The sequence below is a fragment of the Embiotoca jacksoni genome, unplaced genomic scaffold (genome assembly GCF_022577435.1).
Source record: "Embiotoca jacksoni isolate LCO1_2020_lvr unplaced genomic scaffold, fEmbJac1.0.p SCAF_2, whole genome shotgun sequence".
In the NCBI taxonomy this organism is placed as follows: Eukaryota; Metazoa; Chordata; class Actinopteri; family Embiotocidae; genus Embiotoca; species Embiotoca jacksoni.
This window is the reverse complement of record NW_027185340.1, coordinates 24,095,219-24,115,251: the sequence shown is the minus strand read 5'-3', so window position 1 is coordinate 24,115,251 and position 20,033 is coordinate 24,095,219. Positions and strand designations below refer to the sequence as shown.

The 20,033-nt window shown below is 43.6% G+C and overlaps 1 protein-coding gene across 7 annotated transcripts in view; it reads right to left on the bottom strand.

Annotated features, from left to right (window-relative positions):
• Positions 1–978: 978 nt before the first annotated feature.
• Positions 979–20,033, bottom strand: part of lrch1 (leucine-rich repeats and calponin homology (CH) domain containing 1) — an 89,133-nt gene continuing 70,078 nt past the window's right edge. For 5 of the 7 annotated variants that reach the window (XM_069155147.1, XM_069155148.1, XM_069155150.1 and 2 more), the window contains 4 exons: positions 17,730–17,839; positions 15,916–16,053; positions 15,742–15,819; positions 8,042–12,490 (listed from right to left, as the gene is read on the bottom strand). In XM_069155147.1, coding sequence (XP_069011248.1) covers positions 12,197–12,490; positions 15,742–15,819; positions 15,916–16,053; positions 17,730–17,839 — 620 coding nt within the window. In that variant the 3' untranslated portion in view covers positions 8,042–12,196. Of the gene's footprint in view, positions 5,642–8,041; positions 12,491–15,741; positions 15,820–15,915; positions 16,054–17,729; positions 17,840–20,033 lie in introns of those variants that run through there. The other 2 variants (XM_069155151.1, XM_069155153.1) reach the window with 1 other exon arrangement.

Here is a 20,033-nt window from a genome sequence, read left to right as displayed (position 1 = left end):
GGAAACAAAAAGAGCTTCTAATTGTTCAATTCTGTTATGATGCAGGAAACCGCTCCTGCAATGTAACCAAGTACATTATTCACTGCACTTAATTTGGACATTGTGTACTTTAATAACCAGCTACGTTATATCAATGCTGGTGACAAAAATATGAACCGCATTACTAAAGTAATAAATGTGAAAATGAATGTTCCTGCAAAATATACATTAGGTCTACAGTTTAAAAGTGTTTAGTGAAAGTGTATTGCAACAAATAGCTATTTCTACGGAAAGGAAATCAATAAAACGTGGAAAATCAGCAGTCAGTCCAGTCAGCGTTAGCAGCTGGTCCTCTGTGGTCAAATCTCAAGTCTTGAAGTCTTGAATTTGATTGCTTCTTAGTTTTATTGTTAAGTTTGAACTCTTTGGTTTCTTAAGAGCTTTAGGAGGGTCTGCTGACGATATCCAATCCTGGTGAACTATCCATCTTTGTAATGACTAAAAAACAACAACAAAAAAACAAAACAAATGAACCCAACAATTCAGACGTGCCCTGAACCAGTGAACCAAACGGTTCTTTGTTTTCCTTTTTTTCTTCTTCAACATTTAACAACATAAGAGTTGTTAAGTCGTTACGTGTCAGTCTGAACAGCAGGAAACGTGTGGAGGGAACATAGTCGGAGGTTTAGGGAGCGTTAGACTCTCAACACGTTATATTCTCAAGTGTTCTTACAACACAACACATTTCTTCTTAGTCTGTAAATAAGTTACATAATCCTCTCAGCTGTTTGGTATCTTCCATGCAGCTTCTCTGATAAAGTCATGGTAAGTATTCACACTTTGCACATGTCTTCTCCATCAAAGGTCAAATCCAAGAATTTATTTTTCAAAATTCTTATTTTTGTGTCAAATAAAGTGTAAAATTTTTTTGGGGGAAAGACGTTGTTCAGACTGAGTGCTTTTTTTCATTGTGTGGGTGCAGTGATGCAACAAGAGGTGTTAGTTTGGACAGGTGAGGTCTTTACTGATAAAGTGGAGAAATACAGTATGTACAGTATTCACAGCAGTTAAGGCGACGTTACAGGGACACCTCATGCACGGAGATCTCAGTTTGCTGTACAACAAAATACACAAAAGGTTCACAGGGTTACAAAAAAGGGCATTTTACAAAGAAATTTTAACAAACCTGAAAAGAAGTCACATAAAAATAAAATTTGCTCCCAGTCAGAAAAGTACAAAAATGTGAGAACAGGCCGTTTGTGGACAAGAAGATTTATACAAAATATGAGACATAAAAAAGAAAACAACGACGACACTGCTTTACGTTCAGCAGGCATCATTTACACAATTTACACCAGCGTCACATTTCCATCTTCAACTTTTTTTAAACTTTTTTAAAGGTGATTTTTTTTTTTTTTGATTTGCTCAGTTGCCAAAACAAAGGTACGAACACACAAAGTTTAAAGTGCAGATTCTGTCGGGGAAGCAGCAGTTTGGTTTTATTGCTTTTTCCCGGAACGCTGTGACGACAACAGAACTGGAAAATAACAGAAGTACAGAAACGGATTACAAACAAGCCAGCTGACATCGTCAGGCTCCTTTATTTATCTCAGCTGCTCATAATTCTCCTTTTTCAGTCTGTTCAGCATTATAATCCTCAGAATAACGGCTGAATTAAACTGAATATAATTTGATGTGAGGAATGTAAGACAGCTTCAGGTTTCTTCGCTGTGATCGTCGTCTGTGGACGTCAGACTATTTGTTGCTCTTTATCTTTTTTTTTTTTTTACAGATTTGAGGCTACATGAAAAATAGCAAACTTATGTATGAATATACAGTTTTTTTTTGTGTTATTTCACTAAATTGCCTATGGTGTTTAAAAAACGTGAACATTTATGTTCTTAAATCACAGTTCTGAAGAACAGGTGCTTAAAGTTTGCTGATTGGAGTGTTTTTATGATGAAATATACAGTACATAGACACAGGAAGTCCTTGTGATAAATAATATGTAACACAGGTTTACAGTACATTTAAATTAAATCCTTTGCTTTTATCTTTTAAAGTTTGTTTTGGCAACTGTCAAATCTGTCCAGTGGAAGCATTTATTCATTTTGTTGATGTTTTACTGCTGAATCTTTAAGTAGCTCAAGCTTTGGATACCAAGCTGCACAGAAAAAAAAAAAAAGAAAGAAATTCATTCACGCTCATTCATACGAGGCTGCTGGTTCAAAACCGCTCCGCGCTTCGTCAGAGGAAGAACAACAGGACGGCCGAGACCTTTAAAGGGGCAGGATGTAGATTTGTGATCAAACACAGACTCACCGCAGTGTTAACCTGATGGGTGGTTGCTATGGTGACCGGAGGGGAAAACAAGTAATCGGCCTCAAAAAGAAAGCCTCACGTCCCTTTTCTCTGTTTCACAGTTTACCTTCCAGCCTGGACACGTTCAGCTGCTTCTGTGATTCCTGCTCTCCACCTGTAGAGGGCGGCATTTCACTTTTATTTTGGAGGTCCCTTCGACTTGAATTATATTCAGTTGAAATTAATACTTTGTGACGGTACATTTACATTAAATAAATTGGTCAGCAGTCGTGCACAGAGGCCGACAGCTTGTAGTTGAAGCTGGCTCACAGTACCGAAGCTTTAAGACAGAAACTGATCACAGTCGAGAAATCAGTCTTCCAGTAGAGAATTCAATATTGTTCATAGTCTTTTACGTGGAGGACTTTCCTGTTATTCATATAGTTATTGGAGAAGGCGACGAGCCGTAAGCAGCCCTGACAGCAGTCTTCATTTCTCTCTGTGGATGAATGAACCTAAACACCTCCTGTAGTTAAAGAGGAGTCAAAATATACCCGCGATTATGACACGGGATGAACGTACTCGTTTCTTTAACGTTCCTTTAAACATACTCGTTTCTTTAGCTCCCTTAACTTTGGTCTTAACTTTATGGTCAAATTCTTAGATAAAGGACATAAATCGAATCATTTTCTAAGATTCCCATCGATGGGAGTAACTCTGGAAACGTAGGGAATACGACCCCGAGGACTGTTTCACAGATGAACTCAGAGAAGAGGGCAATAACTATCTACTGCCCCTTTAAAGTCTCAGTTTGTGCCTGGTCGGCCCTGACACACACACACACACACACACACACACACACACACACACACACACACACACACACACACACACACACACACACACAGAAATACTGTTGACGTAGCAGGCTGTGGAACGAGGCATCAACAGTGTCGTAAACCCAAACTGACCCTGAGTCACACACACTAATCTCACACAGCAACAACGCAGGTTTAAACACACACACACACACACACACACACACACACACACACACACACACACCACTGGTTCTGTAACAGTCAGCAGGTCAGAGGAACATTTAACTGCATCAACTTCAAATCTACTCTGCAAAGCAGCCTGAAATTAATCTGAACTTTTTTTTTTTTTTTTTTTTTTAAACAAAGTTGAAGAGTTTTAAAAAGGTGTAAAAATTCCCGAGCCAGTCTGGATAGTTTGAGCCGGAGGTGTGGCTCCATGAGATCTCTCACACACACACACACACACACACACACACACACACACACACACACACACACACACACACACACACACACACACCTCACCCTGAAATATGAAAACCACATACACAACTGACTCAGTGTTAACACGGGACTCTAGGAAAGACTCCGCAGATAATCGGGGGTTCATCCACTAAATACAACGTGACGAGCCCAGAACCTCAGCCAGAGAGGGATGAACAGAAAACGGGCCCCCGGGGCACGGACGTGTGAGCCCCCCCCACCCTCCCTCCCGCCTACACAGTAGACAAAATCCCCCCGTGATCTTTTTTTTAGTTTCTTTGTGGCTGTTTTGAGTTGAAGTCGTTTCATTGACTCACCATCAAGAGATCTGAACCAATCACTTCAACCCAGCTGACCCCTGACCCCTGACCCCACGGTCCCGTGCCCACTCAGTGATCCATCTGTGGCCTCAGTGACGCGGAGGGTGCGATTCGCCCCCCCCTTTGAAACATGGCGACCGACGTTCTCGCATTTCGCTCCGTTGGCACATCGAGCAAACTGCATCTCACAAAACACCTCGTCCAGATGGAGCTTCACCTGCCGACTCCTCCGAGAACACAAGACCACCGACAACAGAATAAAAAAAAAATCACCCGGACCTGTTTTGAGTCCATCAGAGAGATTAGCGTCCCGCCGAGGTCAACACACTCCCACCTGCTTCAGGGCTCGCAGAGAGCCACACACAACGTCTTAGTCAAACTTTATAAAACACAGTTATACCTAAAATATATTAGAGAAAAATATTTTTGGCCTCTTTCTTTTTCACTGTATACAACGACTGAACCGCTGTTTCTCAGCTTCTCTTTAAATTATAAATATCTTCAGGTTTAAATAGAAGTGGTGGTTGAAAGCGTCTCCCTCCGCGTCGACACTCAAATGTTTTTGGTTTTCTTTTCTTCAGGGAACGAAATACTCAAAACGAACCAGAAAACACTTCACCAGGGAAAAAAGAACCACCTGTGGTGAGATGAGTGGTGGTGCGTAGAAAGCATGAAGAGTTTTGTCGGTGTGCATAGATCAGACGATGTAAAGTAGTGAAGTTCTGCTCTACATCCGTCATTCAGTTAAACCTCACAGATTATCAGAGATCGTTACAGGAAGAAAACGTGGAGAGTTTTACAATAAAGATGCAATATCTAAAAAAAAAAGAAAAGGGAATTAAGAATAAAGCCAGAATCTTGTTTTGCAAAAAAATTATACAATAACAATTGGTTGTAATTTTACAAAACAATTTCTCTTTAAAGATGAAAGCCAAGAAGAAAAAAAAATGAGGCCATTTCATGTAATATGACTGTAAAATTACAATTGGCGTAATTTGAAGACTTATCATCTTTTTTTCTTGAGGTTTAACATTATGAAGTAGAATCACATGAAATGAACTTCCTCAAATATTTTTGACTCAATCTCAAACTGAAACTTCTCTCCGTGTCCTGATGACTTTTACATTTCATCAAGTGCTCGGTACCGACGAGAGGAACAATTTCTACGTCTAAGTCGAGAACAAGAACAGACGTCGGCCGTTGTTTTTTTGCGCCCTTTCGTTCAAAAGTGTGTTTCCGGTGTTTCTCTGAATCCACGGTTCATCGTTTCACTCGCGGTCCGAAGCCCAAACCGACCGCCGACCTCGTCTATCTCTCTGCCTCGTCCGCCCGTCGTGACGCTAAATTCTTAAAGCACGCAGAAGTTCCCCTTTTATGAATTAGTAAAGAAAACCACGTCTGATGGGTTTAGTTCCCTTTACACTACTTTGCATCTGTAAATACAATAAAAAAAAACAAAAAAACACTCTTTGTTACCGAGCAGGGGGCAGAGCGACCGCCGAGGCGTCGCGTGAAACCGCCGAGGCGGTTTTTCTTTTTTTCCTTCTCCAGATGCGGGCGTGCGCTGGTTTCTACGTGCGAGTCGGTGGAAGCTCCGCCCACCTCCGCAGCGCCTCCGCCCGCTCACGTCAGGAGGGAGAGTTTGGGGGGGGCCTCGTCCACCAGAGCCTGCACCGTGATGCACAGCTTCACCAGGCCTTTCTCCTCCAAGATGTGGTGAGGGAGACACAGCTTGTCCTGGGAGACGGCGAGAGATGGAGGGAGGAAGAGGAGGAAGAGGAGGAAGAGGAGCAGACGAAGAGGCAGAGAGGAGACAAAGGCGGCACAGGATTTAGACACACGACGTGCAAAATGCAAAGGCGTCTTTCAGAAAGTATGTGAAGCTGTCTCGGGTTCACTCACGTTGCCGGATGTTTGGTTTTTTTTGTATTAAAGTTTCATGCGAGGAAAAAGAACTCTGAGGCCCGAAAATCTTTACTGACATTTTGCGTCCAGTCGTTTCAAACCGGTGCTGCTGAGTCGGCGTGACGTTCGAGAGCACCGACTCGTAATGGGAACAAACCGGCTGTGAAGAAGGACTCTTTCACCTCCTTCTGTACATTCCTGACCGGTGTGAAGGGCACCGAGCGGGGAGAAGCCATAACTTCCACGAGTAAGTTTCAGTTCTTGATCAACATCAGCACCCTGAGCAGCGCACGTTGTTTTGGTTGAACGTTGGTACGAGAACGTTTCAGAATCTCCCCGCGGACCTGAAACATCAGCACGGGAACATCCGACTTTGTGTCTCGACGGAGACTCTTTGAAACACTTCTAGAAAGTCTGCGGCGATGAAACGACGAGCCGGGCGACGTTTCAACGGGCGAGAACGTCACTCCGAGACCGAAAGGCGGCGCGTCGGGAAACGGGCGGCTTGTCTTGGACGTTACCGGGGTTACGTGCCGTCAATTGCTAATCGCCGAATATGTCCTCCCTGCTGCTCCTTTCTGTTCCCCGGAAATTTAACACAAAGCTCGATGTGCTCAAGTTTTAGGTCATATAAGCATGTCATATAAACATGTCATACAAACATGTCACATAAACATGTCATATAAACATGTCATACAAACATGTCATGTAAACATGTCATACAAACATGTCATGTAAACATGTCATACAAACATGTCATGTAAACATGTCATACAAACATGTCATGTAAACATGTCATACAAACATGTCATGTAAACATGTCATACAAACATGTCACATAAACATGTCATATAAACATGTCATACAAACATGTCACGTAAACATGTCATACAAACATGTCATGTAAACATGTCATACAAACATGTCACATAAACATGTCATACAAACATGTCACATAAACATGTCATACAAACATGTCATGTAAACATGTCATACAAACATGTCACGTAAACATGTCATACAAACATGTCATGTAAACATGTCATACAAACATGTCACATAAACATGTCACATAAACATGTCATACAAACATGTCATACAAACATGTCACATAAACATGTCATACAAACATGTCATACAAACATGTCACATAAACATGTCATACAAACATGTCATACAAACATGTCACATAAACATGTCATACAAACATGTCACATAAACATGTCATACAAACATGTCATGTAAACATGTCATACAAACATGTCACGTAAACATGTCATACAAACATGTCATGTAAACATGTCATACAAACATGTCACATAAACATGTCACATAAACATGTCATACAAACATGTCATACAAACATGTCACATAAACATGTCATACAAACATGTCATACAAACATGTCACATAAACATGTCATACAAACATGTCATACAAACATGTCACATAAACATGTCATACAAACATGTCACATAAACATGTCATATAAACATGTCAAACAAACATGTCATATAAACATGTCATATAAACATGTCATGTAAACATGTCATACAAACATGTCACATAAACATGTCATACAAACATGTCACATAAACATGTCATACAAACATGTCATATAAACATGTCATATAAACATGTCACATAAGCATGTCACACAAACATGTCACATAAACATGTCATATAAGCATGTCATATAAACATGTCATATAAACGTGTCATACAAACGTGTCATATAAACGTGTCATGCAAACGCGTCATACAAACGCGTCATATAAACGTGTCATATAAACGTGTCATACAAACGTGTCATATAAACGTGTCATACAAACGTGTCATATAAACGTGTCATACAAACGTGTCATATAAACATGTCATATAAACGTGTCATATAAACGTGTCATACAAACGTGTCATATAAACATGTCATATAAACGTGTCATGCAAACGCGTCATACAAACGCGTCATATAAACATGTCATATAAACGTCATACAAACGTGTCATATAAACGTGTCATACAAACATGTCATATAAACGTGTCATATAAACATGTCATACAAACATGTCATATAAACATATATAAACATGTCATATAAACATGTCATATAAACGTGTCATATAAACGTGTCACATAGACATGTTATAAACATGCTGAACTCCGGTGCTGATGTTGATCGACTGACTTTGAAACCTCCAGCTGCCTCAACAATGATGCTGCAGAACAGAAAACATCCCTAAACGGTATTTATTACCTCAATCTTTAACAATGTCAAACATCATACACAAGTCTTAAAAATATCCCGACGGGCCGACGTGGCTTAAAAACAAGCAGCTGTTTGAATCTTCACAGAAAATGGATGAACGGCTGAAAATAATCACATCGAAAGTGACAGGAGTTTATATCATGACGGAGGCCGACGGTGGTATTTGGCTTCATGCCAAATCTTCAAGATCCTTCAGACATTTTCTGTTTCCGTAACATCCAAACTTAAAAGCCAGGAAGCTGTAAACACCCGTTCATTCACTTCCTGTGAAGGATTCCAGCAGCCAATCATCTGACAGGCAGAAGATCAACACTCCTTTCCTTCTTCATTCCTCTCAAAGTTACAAACACAGCGATGCACTAATCCCTTCTACAGTATATCAAACCCCGGAGGATAAACAGCTTAAGAAGACTAATAGATATTTAACTGGTCTAGTTTCTGTAGCCCTTCAGATATTCTCCATAAACAGTCACATTGCATATCAGGGTGTCAGAGGTGGAAGATGTGAAGCTCCTTTTCCACCGACGCTACCGACTCCAGTTCTTCTGACACTTTCCTGGATTTTCCCCAGCAGATAGTTCCTCCTCAGTACGGCCTCGTTACTATAGCAACGAGGCATGAAACTGCCGTCAAGTCCTATTCGATGGGACACACACACACACACACACACACACACACACACACACACACACACTCACACACACACACACACACACACACGAACCATCCAGCCCCTCCAGGATCTCACTCATGTTTTTTGTGATTGTAACGCTTAAAAATTCTTGATTTTGGTGATTTTTTTTTTTTCAATTTTTATATCATTTGCAGAATGAAGTGTTTTTATTTTTTTTTAATAGAAAATTGCAAGCTGAGGAAAAAAAAATGTTTTTTTTTAACAATTACCCGATGAAGAGTAATATGTAATCCCTTTCCCTTTGATTATGAACACGCTGCACATCACAGAAATATTTGAGTTATAATCTTTTTTTGAGCTGAGAGAACCGCCGGGCTCAAAGTTTTAAAACATGAAAACAAAGGGATTTAACTATGAAACAGACAATATGTGGGTGTAATATTCAATATAAAGGCTACATCTGCTGCCAAAATAAGAGCTTCAAATGCTATTTAATTAAAATTAATTCAACATGTGATTTAATATAATTTAACATATTCCCAATTACATGATTTATCTTGCTGTGAAGCACTTTGTGCAGCATTTATTGTATGAAAGGTGCTATACAAATAATGTTTATTATTATTATTATTGTGATACGATCACATTTCCAATCAACCCCGTCACTTCTGTTTTCTGAGTTATTTCTGTCAATAAATTGAGTTTTGTTTGGAAAGACTACTTTTCATCGTAATATTTCAGCAGAGTTTCTGTTGGTGACATTTTTTGAGGAAAAAAACGTGGGAATTTTGACAACTACAGCAAATATTGCAGAGACTGCTTGAGTTTGCGTTAATTATTGCAATTTCCTGGAGGGACTGATTGGGTGCCGTCCACAACTGTTGTCCGATCGAAAACCCAAAAAAGAAAAAAGTGGAGCGGAGCCGGTAGCAGCAGTGGAAAAGGAGCTCGTATTACAAGAAGTCCCCAAAAAATAAAAAAAAAAATAGAAACCCACATTTCTCTCAAGGTTCAAAACATTGTACTGTTAATATCAGTTTGAAATCATTTGAAATAATTCTTTAAACACAAAAAATACATCCAACTGATTTAAATAATCAACTACTGATGAAATATGGCTTCCATCAGCTCCTCATCACCGAAGAAAGAAGAAACGGTGTTTGTGGTGAACGTGAGCTCCGAGTTCACTCGCTCGGACTCTTCAGCCGCAACCGCTCGGAAACAACGAGCTTCAGACGTGAAGCCGAGAAGCTGATGTTCAACGTTGACCTGATGAAAGGAGCTCCGCAGCAGCAGCGGCGCCAGCAGGTTCTGACGTCGATGGTTTCATCCAGAAAAGTGGTGTTGGTGTTCGGATGCATGATGTCAGCCTGACTGACGGCGGACAGTCTGACGGACTTTATTGGACCCGTCTCGCACGTCAGAGACACGCCGACACCGCCGTCGCGGTTCGAAGCCCACGTTTACGGCTCTCGTAAGAAGACGTGCAGATGGACTGTGCCGCTCTACCGCTGCCGTCTCATCCGCAAAACCCCAAAACTTCGGCCGCCGCCATCTTTGCTCGTCGGGAGCGGCTCGGAGCCGCAGGCGGCCGAGCGGCGGATCTGACTCGACCCGATCGGAAACCCGAGGACGTTACGTACCGTCCGCCGATAGCAGAACCCTGACTGCGCTACGAGCCCGTCAGTCAAACAGACACGCCCCCAAAAAACATTTGCTTTTTGAGGCCCGAATATCTAATTAACGGCCGGATTATTTTCAGATGGAAAAACTGCTAAGAAAGACGGAGCAGACCCGGAGCGGCCTTGTTGTTCAGCCCCGTGAGCTACATCAACGTTTCCAGACTTTAGAAACATGTTACGCTGTCGTTACGTACAACACCTCACTTGTTTTCAGCAGAACTGCATCTGTTTGGGCCGTTCACGTCGACTTGGAGTGAATCTTCCCGGCTGACGTTGTAACATAACGTACAGGAAGCGGTTTTGGACATTAACGCGGCTCGAAGGCCAGAAACTCGTCAGTAAATTGAGGGAGTGCACGGAAACACCGCCTGGGTTGAGTTTCGATATCACCTGATCCTTATTTACACACCGGCCTCCGGCCGAGAGTCCACCAGACCTCCAAGATGGCGCCGAACGGCCGCTGACGGACTCGAGCCGACTCTGTAAAACGATGTCGTCATCCGAGCGTCGCCACGCGCAGCTTTCGTCGGTCGACTGAACGCGGCAGCGATCCGTCCGGTCGGAGAGGAGCTGCGAATGTTTCTGCTTCCGAGGCCAGAAAAAGAAAAATGAAGAAGTACGTGATGTTTGCGAGTCCAGGACCGAAGCGGCTGACGCACGTTGACCTTCACGGGACCGTCCCTGCTGGACTTCGTGTTGCTATGACAACACTGAGTCGCACCGACAGAAAAGAAAAGAGGAAAATCAAAGGAGCGGAGAAGGCGATGAGGGGCGAGGCTACATTTGTGTCACATGGGACAGAGATTATTAAAAATGACATAATCGATCCACACGAGGACAGCAGGGGTCATTTCAGCTGGTTGTGGAACTCAAACTTGAACAAATCACTACGCTGACATCGGCTGATATAAACTTGGATCATCCTGCAGAAACACGGAAGTTCAGCTTCATTTATTCAGGTCATTGAAAGCATCATTAGTCGATCCTGCTGGCTTACACACAGGGTTCCCACTACAGGTCAAAGGTCAAATCCCCTGACGTTCACTGACTAAAACATGATCGATAATGAAGAAACAAAAGTCCTCCTTTGTGCTGATCAGATCAAATCCAGGCACGTTATTTCATTCCTATGAATGTTATGACCTTTATTTCCTCGTTTAGTCATTTTCAGTACAAAACTTCACGTTTTTTTTAGCCGGTGAAACAACAAACTGAGCAAAAGATTTATTTTTAAATGGGAACAACTCATGAATGTGGCCTAAAGCTTCTCTTCCACTGGGCTGCAGCCGAGCAGTGATGCTTCCTCCTGTTGGCTGTGAAAAGCTCCCGCTTCCATATTTTAATAGATCAAAAAGCTTTACAAACTTTACGTCTGGCTTTTCTGTCGTCACCTCACCAGATCTTTCAAGTCATCGTTTTGTTGCTAAAACTCGTGTTAATGTTCATTTTACGGGAAGCGGATGAAACCGCTCAGGAAACCAGGTCAAGCAGGTCAACCAGGTTTTACATTTTGATGACTGGCACCTAAAATTTAAACATGCTACAAACAAAACTCTATTCCACGACTTTGCCCAAAAATGATCAAATTCTCTGACTTTCCATGTCTGCAATCGACTTTTGTGATTGCGTGATTTTCCAGGACTTCCTTGAGCAGCGGGACCTCGTGGAACGCTTCCAGATATCTACTCTTTCATTTGGAGTTGGATTTTTCCCATGTGACATAAATGCAGCACAAATAAGGAGGAGGAGCCTGTGCAGGAGGAAGGCGGGGCTGGCAGGTGACTGACAGGAGGCTGTTGTCACGGTTACGTCAGCTCGCTCCAACTATAGGCCACGAACAGCAGAACTAGGCAGAGGATGTGAACCAGGCTCGAGCCAACGATGTCCCAGATCTGCCAGGCGGGAGGCGGGGTTTGAGTGGTGACGGAAACCAATGAGGGAGTCTCTGACGCCCCGGGGGAGGCGGGGCTCGGAGTCGAGATCACCTCGTCCTGTTTCCTGTCCCGAGGGGTCGCGTCCAAGGCAACCAGCGCCCGAACTGTGGCGCGAACCGGCTGCAGGCGGCACTGGGTGATGTCATAGGGCGAACAGAGGGAAGACTGGCGCCCCCATGAGGAAGGGAGGGGGAGAAAATGAAGGAGAAAAAGGAGGGACAAAAGGAGAAAACAAAATGGGGGAGGAGGTGGGAATGAAAGAAGGAAGCGAGGAATGAGACGAAGAAGGAGGAGGAGAAATGAGAATGAAATGAAGGAGATGAGAGGAGACAGAGAGAAGTGGAAATAAAGATGGAAGGAGGAAACCAGGGATGGAAGAAGAGATGGGGAGGAAGGTGGAGGTGTAAGAGTTCAGAGAGAAGAGACGGATGAAAAAGTCTCCACAAAAAGAAGAGAAGAAGAACAGGAAGGATGGAAAACATCAGAGGTGGAGAAGAAACCCAAGATGTAAAAAAAAAAGAAGAAAAAGATGGCAACAAAGAAAAGGAGGAAGTTTAGAGGTGGAGGAGGATGAGGAGGAGGAGGAGGAGGAGGAAGACGTGGTGCCATCCAGCCGGAAAAGTGGAAAAGAGAAAGAAAAGGCAGGAGGTTAACCGATAGACACAGAGGTCAAAGGTCACAGACAGAAGCGTGAGCTGGTGGGGCGGAGGGGGAGCGGGAGGCAGGCAGGGGGTTGATTGCCATGGCAACGATCAGGGATGCTCACTGAGAGGACGGTGACGGCGCCCTCCGTTCTCCCGGTGAGCGTCCCCGTGATGAGCAGGTGAGGTGGCTGATGGGAGCCGGCACGTTAGCACACAAGCTTTCAGCGCGTTAGCTCGGTGAAGCTTTGCAGAAGCGTTCGGTTAGCAACGTCCACACGGACGCCAGGAAACAGTCAGCAGGCAGTGATGGAGGTCAAAGGTCAAGCAGATAAACAGCTCAGAAAGCCTTTGGACCACTTTCTTTTGTTTTTACAGAGAAAAAAAACAACATGAAATTGTATAAACATACGGTCCAGGAGAAAAACAAACACAACAAATAACACAAATACAAAATACAAACAAATATATTTAAAAAAAAAAAAACATTTAAAAGGTAAAAAAAAGTACCAAGTGACCCCGTGACGGTCTGGAAACAGCAGCGTGTTGTTTTACTTTTGACTGACGGTCATCTCACTCAGAGTTTGAGAGAAATGATCCGATCTGTTCTGTAGACGGTTGAGATGAAGCTGCTCAGACTAAACAAAGCCCACCACCTCCCCGGAGACCACCGCTGTGGCGGTGTCCAGGGTGACCTGCCGCAGTGCCGTGTTGTTATTTACCGTGCGGATTCATTATTCACAGCTCAGGTGTAACAACAGCTGCTAGCTCATGGTTAGCCTGTTAGCTTTAGCACGTGGCAGCTGTTGCTGACAGGAAGCGTCAAAGTCGAGCGCCACGACATCGACGCTTCCTGCCGAACACTAACCGGGTCCTTCAGAATAAAAGCACCGCCAGGTGAGCTTTGATTCATGACTGTACATTTACAGTACTTTAAATAACCACCTGATTATAATAGTAAGACATTCACCTGACAGGTAAACGACTTCTGTATCGACTTGTTGTCTAATGATCTCTTACAGCTGGGGTGAGAAGGGTTTTACTAGACGGTGACTTCAGGCCAATCACAGCTCGTTTCAGAGAGGACGTTCCCCTCGGCTGCTCTGGTCCCCGCCGGCGCTGCCAGGTGCACACGAGGTATGTCATCAGCTAATGTTACGGCCAGTCAACCACTGGACAGATGTTCAACAGCTACACCTGCATTTAAACACCTTGTTCTCCTTCTACACATGAACAGGTCACCACAGCGCAGACACACACACACACACACACACACACACACACACACACACACACACACACACACACACACACACACACACAGTAAACCCGAGCGGCTCTGTCGGCTCTGCTTCACACCGACGCCACTGCTCTGATGGAGTCCTGTCATGATGGAGGAAGCTTGAAGGCAGCGATGACAGCGGTGATGATTCAGCGTAACATGTAGACGTTGAAACGACCCCGTTTAAAAGCCATGAGAACAAAAAAGAAGCGGGGAGGAGATGAAACCAGTCCTGGGAAAAAGGCTGAGAGGCTCTCGGGTTTCCGGATAGAAACGTGTTTCGGGTTGAAACACAGGAAAGCCGTTCGATTAGATATCGACTCTGATTGCAGGACGACGACGTAACGGAGACGTCAGACCCGGAGAACCGTCAGCCTTCCTCCCACATCTGGTTTGCAGTTTAGTGTCCTGCAAAAACCCTTGATTTCACTTTTCACCTTACTGCCAGACACAAATCACCAGATCACGTTTGATGCTGACGTCGGCTTCTGTTCCTCCCAGCTGACGTCCAACAGACTTTTCTTTTTTTTTTTGCAGGACACCTTCACAGTTTGTTTTACGTCTCGCGTCAGCGACGAGACGACCGTTTGCTTCGGGCTGATGTGCACTCAGCGGGGAGTTTCTCTGTAGAACTGGGGGTGTTTTCAGGTTGGAGGTTGCCGGTTTGAATCCCTGGACTGACTTGCAGCCCGGCGTGTTCGCCAGCTACAGTATGATTGTAAAAGGTGAAGAAACGCAGCTTCTGATGGATCGATATTCTGAACAATGAGGACCTCAACGATGAACTCCACTGGATCAACGCGTCGGTCGCCTGCAGCAGCAGCTTTCAAAGAGCGACATGTTCCCTGTGATGTTTGGGTCGTAGAGCAGGACGTATAAAGTCAGTGAGTTCTGCTACTTTTTTCTTTTAAGCCTGTATTTGTTCATATTTTGTCAAATTCGTCCCATTTAAAGTGAACGTATCAACAGGTGTCAATGATTACTGAGATAATGATGAAAATCTAAAAACAGGGTGAACCTCAGGCAAGTTCTGGATGTAAGAAATGATATTTTACTTTGAAGAATTCATGGATGAATTCTAACGATGGAAATCTGAATGAATGATATTCTTGGGAAGTTTAAGTCAAACGTGTTTATCTTTGAAAACTTCTGCTGCACGAGAACTGACTGAGTCTGATCGCTGACTTCAGCAAGATTTAATTTAACAATTTCAATTCAGGTCAATTTGAAAAGAAAAGCTGAAACTGCCGCTCACACTGTGTGATGTCCTTTTCAAATGATCTCAATCGTTCCCCTTTCTGTTTCAAATCATCCAGTCGGACGCAGGTGTTGCACACAAACCGCCTGAACTCACCAGTGTTTCATTCAATTCACTGGTTCAAGTGTTTGGTTTTCGAATCTTGAAATCGACCCCCAGTTCAGAGAGGCCATGTGTCGTTCTTAAAGCACCAACAGAAGTGGTTATTGTAAAAAACAAAAGGGGCGTGGCTTACCTCTGGTACGCCTATTTTTCTGCAGGCGTCCAGGAAGTTCTCCACGTTCCTCCGACACTTGGCCATGCTGAGTTTGGGCTGGAAACAAAAGTGAAAAAAAAAGATTCACAAACACAGCGCTTCCTGGAGTACACCCGTGTGTGTTCCCGCCGACGCGGACGGTCGGAGACGTACCACTGCAGGCGACGGGACGTGGATGCTGCCGACGGAGCGCGGGCGAATGTGATTGGCCAGATGGCAGAGCACGACGCCGTCCATCAGAGACAAGCCGAGATCTTCGGGGAGGGCAACCTTCAGTCTGCTCTCGATGCTCTGAGAGAGGACGAGGAGTAGACGACAACATCAACGGGGGTGTGTGTGTGTGTGTGTGTGTGTGTGTGTGTGTGTGTGTGTGTGTGTGCATGTGCACGCGGTGGGTTCAAGTTCAACCACAAAGTCAGTGAGTAATATCAAAAGGATTTCTGGGTCCACACTACAAACAGTCTACAGCACACCCAAAGGTCACGTGTCTTTAAGATGACTTCAGCCTCATTCAGGCAGAACGAACATCACGAAGAGGGAGAACTATTCACTGTTCATTGGTTCCAGGTGGTGTTTTAACCACATAAAACTTCACGTGTAATTCTCTCTGATGTCCATCCAGAAAAGGATCCAGAAATCCACTTAGAAATCACAGAAACATCTGCTTCAGAAGTGGTCGGAGCAGGAGGAGGAACTGCTGACGCTGATGTTCCGACATGGAGGATGAAGCGTCGGCCTCCGCCCGGCAGTCAGGTTGCAGTTTACATTCACGTCTGTCCAGACTCATAAAATATGTAGTGAAGACTTAAATGTGTTCACATGAGTGGCAACCAAAGCTGATTGACAGTAGATGACGTTTTCAAGATGGGTGTCGCTGCAAATCATAGAACGCGGATGCTTCACTCCCATCTTCAACCTGACAGATCTTTACAATCAGTACAGTTGTCGAGGTGGACACCAAAGATCAGTGTCACAAACATCTGACCAAACATGAAATATCGCCCCTCATCTGTTCCTGAGTTATGAGGATTTCATGATGAGCAAATGGCTTCAATCGTGTTCTGTGAGGTCACAGTGACCTTTGACCCCCAACATCTAATCAGTTCATCTTCAAAGTGAATGTTTGTGCCACATTTTATAAAACAAATGTCCTGGAGGTGCTCCTAAGATATTTTGTTCAGAATGGGGGATGGACATGTGGCCACAGTGACTCTATGAGCACCAGAATCTGATCCGTTCACGGGACAAAGTCAAGTTGAAAGAAATTCCCTCTTCAGGCATTCCTCAACAGAACAACCTGAAAACATAACAGCACCAGTCACTGGAAAAAAACCCTGAACCCTTAACTGACAACAATTGATGGACTCTTATCTCACAGGTTCCCAAATATGGATTCTATATCGGTATTGGAAAGATTTGTATGTTTTTAACATCTTCCATTTGCATAAAAAAAAAAAAAAATTCAAATTTGACATTAAGCTGATAAGATGCAGGAGAAGCATATTCACTCTAAAATTCAAAGACAGAATTCAAATGGAAGGAGGAGCAGAGAGTTCATTGAAAAACAGGAGGTTATTTCAGCTGGAATTATTACTGATAAGAAGGTGAAAAATGACCTGCATCCACCTCAGAGTGGATAAAAATCAGTGAGCGGGGAGCTAATCCTCTCACAGAGCCCTAATGGAGCTCTTGGGTGGACTAGATTAACACAGTACACCTTTAAAACCTGCTAAACACAGTAGTACAGACACATAGCTGATACTTTCGATGTATTCTGAGCAACACGGTGACATCATCGTCTGATCTCACATCTCCACATCTCTGAGAGAAACGTGAATGAATTGTTTCCATGACCGACCGAGCTGCAGAATTAAAACCAGAGTTTGAAAAAATAAACAAAACAAACATCAGAATTGCCCTTTAAAGACACCCAGAGGACAGTAAACGGTGAGATAAATGTGTCTCACGTCTCTCAGATGCTCCATGAGCTCCAGCTCCTCTCGCAGCTGCTCCATCTTCCTTCTCATGGTGAACTGAGGGTCCACGGACTCCAGGCTCTTGTGGCTCCGCAGGAACACTGGAGCAGCAACAAATCAACAACAAACAACAACAACAAGACGGGTAACGTTAGTCCGAGAGGTTACAAAAAGACACGTCTCTCGGATGGTGACGGGCGACTTCTGAGGAGGGAAAAGAGATCAGGAGAGTTTTAAAGCAGGGAAATCACGACGGCTTCAAGATCTCTCCGATGTCAGGAGCTCAGTTTGATACGTGGCACAAAACAAATTGAATTATTCAAGTTGAGTCGCCTTCCGTCATCTCATACGTGTAAAAGAACGACACGTTAAATCCTACTTATTGCTTAAATACCAGACTGAGTAATGAGAGCAGCAGCTGGATGCTAAAAACAACCAGAATGACCAAAAATATCGGCACATGTGGGCGTGCATGAACTAATGTCCTGTATGGAGACTCAGTGACACGGAAAAAAAACAGGCCTTTATGCCATAAAAGATGCAGGAAGCTTACATAAGCGCAACATTGACGTGCACTCATGCAGTCAGAGCTCGGTGCACTTTCAGCTCCGACCGTCACAGGGACGGTCACGTGGAGACGCCGTGAACTCAGCCTGAAAACGGACCAATGACTGACTGACTCTCAGACATTTGTCTCTTGTGTTTTCCAGGACTGGAAACTTTCAAGGATTTCGTATGTGTGGAGACCAGCTGCCGAGTAAACATCTGAGGATCCAGGAAGTTTGATCCACCCAACTGTAAATGGGAGGTGAATGGGAAAAAACATGTTAAAGCGCTTTGAGACCGAACGATGATAAAGCGCTATACAAGTACAGACCATTTACCATTTAGAACCGACGGCTGACGTCACGGCTCGGTTGTCTCCCAGCAAGAAAGGACTGTAAATTAGCATATTTTCATGTCAAAACTTTAACTTTAAAACAACCAACGATTACTTTTCTTATCAAGAATTCTCAGTATAATTAGGATTTATTGTTCAGTGAAAGGAAAGTCCAAAAATTGCCAACAGATTTTGCTGAGCTGGTCTTTTTTGTCAAACATAATCTACCTTAACCAAAATATTTAGTTTGCAATGAGAAGAAAAAAAAAAGGAGCAAAATGTGTCATTTTCCCACTAATTGTGCTTGAGAAATATAATTCATGAAATGAAACAAATTGATGATCCAAAGAGTTGCTGAAATTAAAACCTCTAAAAATAATGATTTGTTTCTTCCATCAATTATATCACCATCAGAGCAGGAGCTCGACAGGAACTGCGGCTGGTAATAAGAAATGCAGATGAGACGAGCGTTTCCACCTCGCCGTGTGTAGGAGGGCAGAGTGTGAAACACGCTTGGCCTCGCCTCACACACACTGAACAAAAATACACACTCACGCACATGAAACACACAACGCTGACAGCTGATTCATTCACCTCCTCGCTGGCCTATTTTCTACATGCAGAAATCTGCTTTTCACAGCTGAGTGAAGCTGAACAGATCTGTACCCGTGTAGCTCCACTGAGTGACCACAGGGGGGCGCTACAGAGTCTCTGCAGTGAGTTCATCTGTTGTTGTGAGGAGCAGCAGACATGAGGGCGACAGGAAGTGAAGCTCTGCAGTTTAACATTGTGTGTTCTGGATTACCCAACATGTCTGGGATTTATTTTTGGGGGAAATAAATTTATATTCTGGAATGTACAGCATCAAATATTCTGTATTTCTCAAGAACAAAATACATTTATAAATCTTATTTTCTGTCCCCTGGGTCAGGGCTTCATGTTTGAAATAACTGACTTACTATCAAGTAATGTGACCAATCAAATCTCTTCAAATAGACGCAGAATGACGACACATTTCTAGCTGGACCTCAACAGCAGGGCCATAAACTCGAATGTTTGTCTCTGACTGAGTGACTGAGTTTCATCATCGGGCGTCTGGATGCCGCGACTACCCGCGTCAGATGAAACACTCGTCTCCGTGGCGATAGGACAAAGCCCAGCAAAAGCCCTTCCGGTACATCGACCGTGTTGCGGCTCGTCCCGGACAAATGAAACGGAAAGCTCCCGTTCCAAATTAAAAGCACTCTAGTGTTGTAAACACATTCAGCCGTGTACTAGGGTTTCACTTTCTGTTTTAAAGGAACCTCTTTACTTAACTAATGGATCGATTACTGAACCGGTTGACCTGGTACCTGGTGTGATAAGATACAACTCAGTCAGAAGACTTTTCAGGACAACGTCCCGACTCAGAAACC